Genomic DNA, 8,014 nt, shown 5'->3' with positions numbered 1-8,014 from the left:
TACTATGTGAACCGAACATCATTAATTAGTAAGGTGGTTGCTATGTGCTGATTCCACTGGACATCATTGATTAATAAGGTGGTTGCTATGTGCTGAATCCACCGAGTATCTGTTATTATTCCGAAGTATTCATCGGGAAATTGACTAAGTGTAATTGAATAATGAATATAGGTGTGGAGTTGAATTGAATATCAACTTAGAAATGGAAAAGTGAATTTTGAATTGAATTGTGATTGAAAGTGAAAAGGTGAAATTATGAAAGAGTACATTTAGCAATAAAACAGTTTAGACAGCAACAGTTGTGTGACTTTGAAAAATCACCAAAAATGGTGGAGATTGAATTAGAGGCTGAATAATATATGAAATTGAAGCTGAATGAGTCTATTTTCACATAAAAGAAACATAGAAAGCAACAGAGTTATATATTTTGAGATATTTGAATTTTAGTTAGATAGAGTCAGAATGAGTTTGGAATCCCCTATTCTGACTTTGGAAAATTGTCAAAAATTTTAAAAAAATAATTATGGGATAAATTTTATATTTTAGAATACTCAGTGAATCTATTTTCAAGAGAAACAAACAGAAATAATATTCGAATTCTGTACAATGAGATAATTAATTTTTAGTGAAGAGAGGTCAGAACTATTGAGCAGTGAAATAGGGGAAACATTAAAGAATAAACTGTACTATTTTACTAAACCAAAAATTCTGAAATTTTTATGGTAGGAAGATATGTGAATCTAGTTTCGGGGAAAATTTAAGGATCTTAATTTGAAGTTCTGTAGCTCCGGGTAAAAATAATTTAGTAACTCTGACTCGAATAGACAGCTTTGAATATACATGTGAGTGAATAGTGAAATTGTAGTTAATGTTGTTTAAGTGTGTTATACACATTAAGGATGTGGAATGGAGAGGAGGAGGAGGAAAATTGGAAGAACATATGAATGATTTGTGTATAATTGGCCATATGCTCGATTATAATCGATAAACGATTGAAAAAAAAATGATGTTTATAATTGTGCATTATTAGTTATAGTTAAAGTTCATGTGAGAAAATAAAGTTTCATAGTATGTGTATGTGATATACTTGGTATATGATTTGGTATGTAGCAATGTCAGAAATGGTTTATGAATTAACTCATATTGATAAGTTTGATACATAAATAAATGTGGTGCTTATCCATGCTTATAATGCTTATACTATATGTTTTTTTGGCTAGCATGTTTGGTGTGTATGCTTAGGCTTTGGCCAAGTTGTGGCTGGATTACGCCACATTAAATTTATAAAATTATGCATTGAGATGGTAAATGTCTAGATGGAAATATGCTTGTGATCATAAAAGGGTGGTAAGGTTTAAAGTTTGTAATCTTTATTAAAATGGTTTATCATGTGGTTAGTCTTCAAAAAAACTAGCTTGCGACTATTGTTGAGTGTATGTTTATATCTTGTGTGATATGCATAGGAAACGAGAGTGGAAAGGAAATGAAATACTAGGTTCATGCTTGAAGTGTAAAATGATGCAAAAAGGGGACGTTAAGTTAAACGATAAATATGTATTAGTATTGAACTTAATGAAATTGAATTGTGTAATGGCCCAAATTCAATTCTATCGGAATAGTGGTTTCGTAACCACAAATCCAATTTAAAGAGAAATTTATTTTAATATTTTTGCATGAATATTGATATGATAGGAAAAATCGTATGAAAATATCGATAGAAAAATTTTCTTGATTAAGCGGTTAGTTAGAAAAAGAAATTATTGAAGAAATTAGGTAAAAATAAGATATCGAGACTTGATCTTGTAAAACCGAGTCAAAAATATTTTTATAAATATTTATGAAGTGTTAGTAATATGGTATTAAAATTTCGTTAGAAAATTTTAATGTTTGGGTAGTCAATTAAGTAAAAAAGACTAAATTGAAAAAGGTGTAAAAGTTACTAGAGGGATCAAATAGCTCAATTGTGAAATGCGGAGGGACATAAATTGAAAATAACCCCAAAAGGAGATATTTTGGGCGGCATACGCTGAAAAAAATCAGGAGAATTGAAGAAATAAGGGTAAAATTGGAATATTACAAAATTTGCTTTAAAAGTTAGGACTAAAGTGGAATTATCTAGATTCCTCTTTATTTTTCTGCATTCCCATCAGCCAAAAACGTCCTAAGGGTTTCTTCAAGCTGGTTTTCATAATTTTGCACCAAGTGAGTTAATTCTTGCCTTTTTCTTGTAATTTTGTGTTTCTAAGACTTTTACAACTAGGTCCTATTACTAAATTCATTAGTTTTTGATTTTATGAATGAATTTGAAAGTTTCTATGAATATGTGCTGGAATTTTATGATGAAATAGGATGAAATTGAAGCTTTAATTTGTTTGTGAGATGATTTTATTAGGTAATTCCAATAGAAATTGATTTGTAGGACCTAATTGTGAAAAAGTTTGGAATTAAAGTTTAGTGCTGAAATTCTTATTTCCAAAGGTTATAAGGTAGTTTAAAGTGATATAATAAAGTGTTGATTGAGAAAAATCAGCTCAATTGAGAGGTTAATTGAGCAGGGACAAAATTATCATTGTTGAAAGTTTAAGGGAAAAATGGTAATTAACACCATGCACTAAAACAGTTTTGGACAGCAGCAGTACTCTAACTTTGAAAATTCACCAAAAATTGTATAGATCTAATTAGAGGATGAATAAAATATGAAATTAAATCTTATTGAGTCTAGTTTCTTATAAAAGAAACGGTGTAAGCAATGGAATTGTAAATCATGAGATATAATAGATTTTGTGAGACAAGGTCAGAATGAATTCGGGTTCCCCTGTTCTGACTTTGGAAAATCATTAAAAATTGTACGAAAATGATTATGAGTTATAATTTATATTCTTAGAATCCTTGATGAATCTATTTTCTGAAGAAATAAAGGGAAGCATCATCCTAATTCTATACAGTGAGATAATTAATTTTTAGTGAAGAGGGGTCAGAACTGTCATACAGTGAAACAGGGGAAACTTTAAAGAATAAACTGTACTTATTGGCTAAACCAAAAATTCTTAAATTTTTATGGTAAGAATATATGTGAGTCTAGTTTCAGGGAAAATTAACGGATCTTAATTTGGAGTTCCGTAGCTCAAGATATAAATAATTTAGTGATTGTGACTCAGTGAGGCAGCTTTGAATGCACTATAAATAATAATGGAATTGTAGAGAAAGCTACATATGAACATGAAATGTATTAGATTAATGATTAAATTTATTTATTTAGATCCGGAAAATTCAAATACGAAGCAAGATCGAGGAAAAGAAAAAGTTCGGGATTAGTAGATTTTTGCTTACGAACAAGTATCGAGGTAAGTTCGTGTAACTTGAATTATATTCTTAAATGCTTGAAATGTTTGTTATTGTTGTGAATATGAGTTGTATGTTTATTGTATGATAATTGATGAAGTATTGATATACTTGATGAAAAGAGGAAATAAATCCCGGTTGAATGAAAGGAAAATTCGATGGATCTCTGAAAAGGAATTGACGGTAAAAAGGATCTAGCCCGGACGGGTGATCCTATCCTGATATAGCCCTCCCGAAGAATATATGGAAAATGGATTTAGCCCGGACGGGTAATCCGAATTAGGGTCTGAATTTAGCCTGGACTGGTAATTCAGATCCAAGCTCATTAGAGTAATTGTCGTTGCAGGGGATTTAGCCTAGACTGGTAATCCCGGCAATACTCTATGAGTTTATATTACAGGGGATTTAGCCTGGACTGGTAATCCGTTGTAAGGATGAGGTTCATGGAGTGTGCTCTCGAAATGGAAATGTCGCACATGAATATGAATTGACGGACCCGGATTTGTACACTTAGGTGTACCCCTGAAAATCCATCGAAATTCCAAGTAGTTCAACGGGATAAATATGGAAACATAACATGGGAATAGAAATCATGGAATTGATGAGCTCATCAATCACGATATATATTATTGATACATGGAAATTATTAGACTAACTTGAATGTTGAGTTTGTGTATGATAGGGGAATAATGTGTTGAATGGGTGTATGAATGTTTATTGCATTGTGTTAAAAATATTAGGTAAGTATAATTCCTGTTACATGAGCTTACTAAGCACAAAGTGCTTACCCTGTTTCTTTTTCCCCCTGTTTGTAGAGTTAAGAGCTCGGAGGTCGGATTTGGTCGGAGACACATCACACTATCAATCTCGAGATCTCGGTACATAAAGGAACTTTATTTTGGAAATCAATGGCATGTATAAGCTAGTAAATTAGATGTTAATGTGAAATGAATGTATGGTTAGCCATTGGTATGGCTAACAAATTTTGGTTTTGGTATGTGATGAAATTATCTTATGAATATGATAAATCTATCTTGAAAAAAAAATTCGGTAAAATCTGGTAATGCCTCATACTCTATTTCAGCGACGAATACGGGTAGGGGTATTACAAATTGTACGTGAATTAAATGGAAATTGCAAATGATATGATTTGAATTAAATGAATTATTATGGTATTGAAATGTATATTGGATTGAGAAATTGAATTGAATCGTGAACATGAGAACCGTGAATTAAATGAAATGGAAATTAAGTATTAAATTGCATGAGTATATATTGGGTCTCAGAAGCCGTATTTGTTACAAATATAGTATTTTAAAGTTATAACGTGAAGATTTATAAAAGCATGTTAAAAATTTGAAGAGTTTAAATTTGAATGAAATTTTATAACTCGGTTTAACATGTTTATAAGTGTATGTGTTCTGGTAAAGCCTCGTACCCTATTCTGGAGTCAAATACTGGTAAGGGGTGTTACAATGTGACATCGCCAGGTTCGGTCATAACGTTTAGACCGGATTTGGGGTGTTACAAAACAAGTTCCTCTAATGAACAACATAAGAGCTTTATGTAATTCGTGTCTAATGCAATAAAACAAATATGTTTTAAATAGATATTGTAGACTTGTAATTCACTTGGTAATGTGATCAAAATATACCACTTAAAATGTGCTCAAATTGATCTTTAGATGAGTAAGAATAAGAAGAGATCTTCTAAACTTAATCTTTATGGAAACAAGATCTCTTTAAATACGATAATCGAACCACATTAAGACCCTTGGAAAGTATCTTTGCTTGATATGTTATCCTCACAAATTATAATCTCGTTTATTGTTGTTTAACATCCTTAAAGAGTTATAAGACATTAAACATAATTTTCAATCAAAATATGTCAACAAACATGACAAGTTGCATAATACCAAGTTTCAATTAATAATGCAACCGAAAATATTAACATATGATTTTAATATCATATTGTAAAATTACAAGAGATATTTAAATTTATAATAATGAATCTAGTGCTCCTTTGGCATTTCATCAAAATATAGAGAAAATATTGTATGAAAATGTTATTGTAAATCATTCTTATCCCTTTTCAATAGAAGAATGACAAATTAGATTTTTCTTACGAAAAATTCAAATCCATCTAAAAATGCTAAAAATCAAGATGACGTGAAATTACAATTTCATAGAATCATTTCTCCAAAATATATTATCAAACAATCCAAAAATTTTAAAATTCATCAAAATGGAATATTTTCATTTCCTTAATGTATAGGTTAAATTGGCGGCTGGATATTTATTACAAGATTTGAATTTGTTTACAATTGTTAAAAGCAACGTTAAAGTTGGGACAAGGCTCCTACATTTCCTTCTTCTTAACAGCAGTGTCCCTAGATTCTCTCCACCGCCCCAACCCTAAACGCTAACCATGGCTCTCACCGTTTCCAGAACCGCCACTGGCCGCGAGTTCAAAGTTAAGGACATTGCCCAAGCCGACTTTGGCCGCCTGGAAATCGAGCTGGCCGAGGTCGAAATGCCGGGACTTATGGCTTGTCGCGCTGAGTTCGGTCCAACCCAACCCCTCAAAGACGCTCGCATCACCGGTTCCCTCCACATGACTATCCAAACCGCGGTCCTCATTGAGACCTTAACCGCCCTTGGTGCTGAAGTCCGCTGGTGCTCCTGCAACATCTTCTCCACGCAAGACCACGCCGCCGCCGCCATTGCTCGTGACTCCGCCGCCGTCTTTGCATGGAAAGGGGAGACCCTCGAAGAATATTGGTGGTGCACAGAGAAAGCTCTCGACTGGGGCCCCGGTGGCGGACCTGATTTGATAGTCGACGATGGTGGAGACGCCACGCTTTTGATCCACGAAGGGGCTAAGGCGGAGGAAGAGTATGAGAGGAGCGGCAAGTTGCCGAATCCGAATGAGACTGAAAACGCCGAGTTTCGAATCGTTTTGAGTATTATCAAAGAAGGATTATTAATTGACCCCAAAAGATATACAAGGATGAAGGACAGATTGGTTGGCGTTTCAGAGGAAACTACCACTGGTGTTAAAAGATTATACCAAATGCAAGCTAATGGGACCCTTTTATTCCCCGCCATTAATGTCAATGATTCTGTTACAAAGAGCAAGGTAAGGATTTATTGGTTGTAATTTGTATTTGTTTTGATTGAATTATGTGTTTTTAGGCTTTAAGAAAGTTTGGGTTTTGTGTTAAATGCAGTTTGATAACTTGTATGGATGTCGACATTCACTGCCTGATGGTCTTATGAGAGCTACTGATGTAATGATTGCTGGAAAAATTGCTGTTGTTTGTGGTTATGGAGATGTTGGCAAGGGTTGTGCCGCTGCTCTTAAGGCAGCCGGAGCTCGTGTGATTGTGACCGAAATCGATCCCATTTGTGCTCTTCAGGCTTTAATGGAAGGTATTCCGGTTTTGACGTTAGAGGACATGGTTGCCGAAGCTGACATTTTTGTGACTACCACTGGAAATAAGGATATTATTATGGTTAGTCATATGAAGCAGATGAAGAACAATGCTATCGTGTGCAACATCGGTCATTTCGATAATGAGATTGATATGCTTGGTCTTGAGACTTACCCAGGTATCAAGCGGATCACTATCAAGCCTCAAACTGATCGATGGATCTTCCCGGAGACTAATAGGGGTATCATTGTGCTTGCGGAAGGACGACTTATGAATTTGGGGTGCGCAACCGGGCATCCGAGTTTTGTGATGTCTTGCTCGTTCACAAACCAAGTGATTGCTCAGCTCGAGCTGTGGAAGGAGAGGGGAAGCGGCAAGTATGAGAAGAAAGTCTATGTTTTGCCCAAGCACTTGGATGAGAAGGTTGCGTCACTTCATCTTGGGAAGCTTGGAGCTAAACTTACTAAGCTCACTCCTGACCAAGCTGCATACATCAGTGTCCCTGTTGAAGGTCCTTATAAACCTCCTCATTACAGGTACTAGAACCATAGATGTACTGGCACGAACCATAGTTATGGGTGATGTTGGAGGATGTTTTCCTATTGTGTACTCTGTTGTATCTTTTCATGTTTCCTTGAAAGGTATCCAAAATGCAGTCTCTTTTATATCAATTTTGGGATTGTAATCAGTTTTCATTTGGCATTTATCCCTATCAAACTGTTCAACAAGTTCAATTCATCCCACTTTATGAATGTTAAATGATAAATAAAAGTTTGGTTTTGAACTTCATCAATATGGCATGACACATCCGACATTAATTGCTTTTGCTTTATATAAAGACTCTGTACTGTCCATACTCTCTACTTACATGTATGATCAAGATTTTGTTCTAATATATCGATGTACTTGCAAAAATGTGCGAGACAATAGACATTTAATATTTTGAAGCTTCCAAGAGTCCTCTACAAACTTGCTGCAAATGCCACATAGGGCAAGAAGCTACTTGGCTGTGGAACAAGGAAGAACCCAATCCACCAATGGTTCTTGAGTCAGCTGCCAAGCCTGCAGTATTCATGGATTAGACTATAAACGGTTGAGGATTTAGATTAGAGTGTCAGCAAGAAACTTCCAAGCAAGCTTATAGTTTTGGCTTTTATATGTTTGAGACAAGTAACAAATAGGAACTTATAGAGACTAAAACACAAGACATCCATTTGTGTTGTGTTTTCAGCACTCATA

At 34.3% G+C, this 8,014-nt stretch overlaps 1 protein-coding gene across 1 annotated transcript; it reads left to right on the top strand.

Moving 5' to 3' along the window:
- The first annotated feature begins 5,666 nt into the window (after window positions 1-5,666).
- On the top strand, window positions 5,667-7,568 carry LOC105788541 (adenosylhomocysteinase 1). The gene is made up of 2 exons (XM_012615485.2): window positions 5,667-6,480; window positions 6,572-7,568. Exons 1-2 carry the CDS (start codon window positions 5,770-5,772, stop codon window positions 7,316-7,318), a joined length of 1,458 nt encoding a protein of 485 aa, XP_012470939.1. The 5' UTR covers window positions 5,667-5,769; the 3' UTR covers window positions 7,319-7,568.
- The last annotated feature ends 446 nt before the right edge of the window (window positions 7,569-8,014 follow it).

Source organism: Gossypium raimondii, chromosome 2, assembly GCF_025698545.1.
Source record: "Gossypium raimondii isolate GPD5lz chromosome 2, ASM2569854v1, whole genome shotgun sequence".
Lineage (NCBI taxonomy): Eukaryota > Viridiplantae > Streptophyta > Magnoliopsida > Malvales > Malvaceae > Gossypium > Gossypium raimondii.
Note: the sequence above shows the minus strand (reverse complement) of the source record. Positions and strands in the feature narration are given on the sequence as shown.

Excerpts from the sequence above, each read along its gene's own strand:
- LOC105788541 (XM_012615485.2), top strand. The coding sequence starts at position 5,770 with ATGGCTCTCACCGTTTCCAGAACCGCCACTGGCCGCGAGTTCAAAGTT. Across the intron at positions 6,481-6,571 it reads ATTCTGTTACAAAGAGCAAG|TTTGATAACTTGTATGGATG; the intron begins GTAAGGATTTAT and ends TGTTAAATGCAG.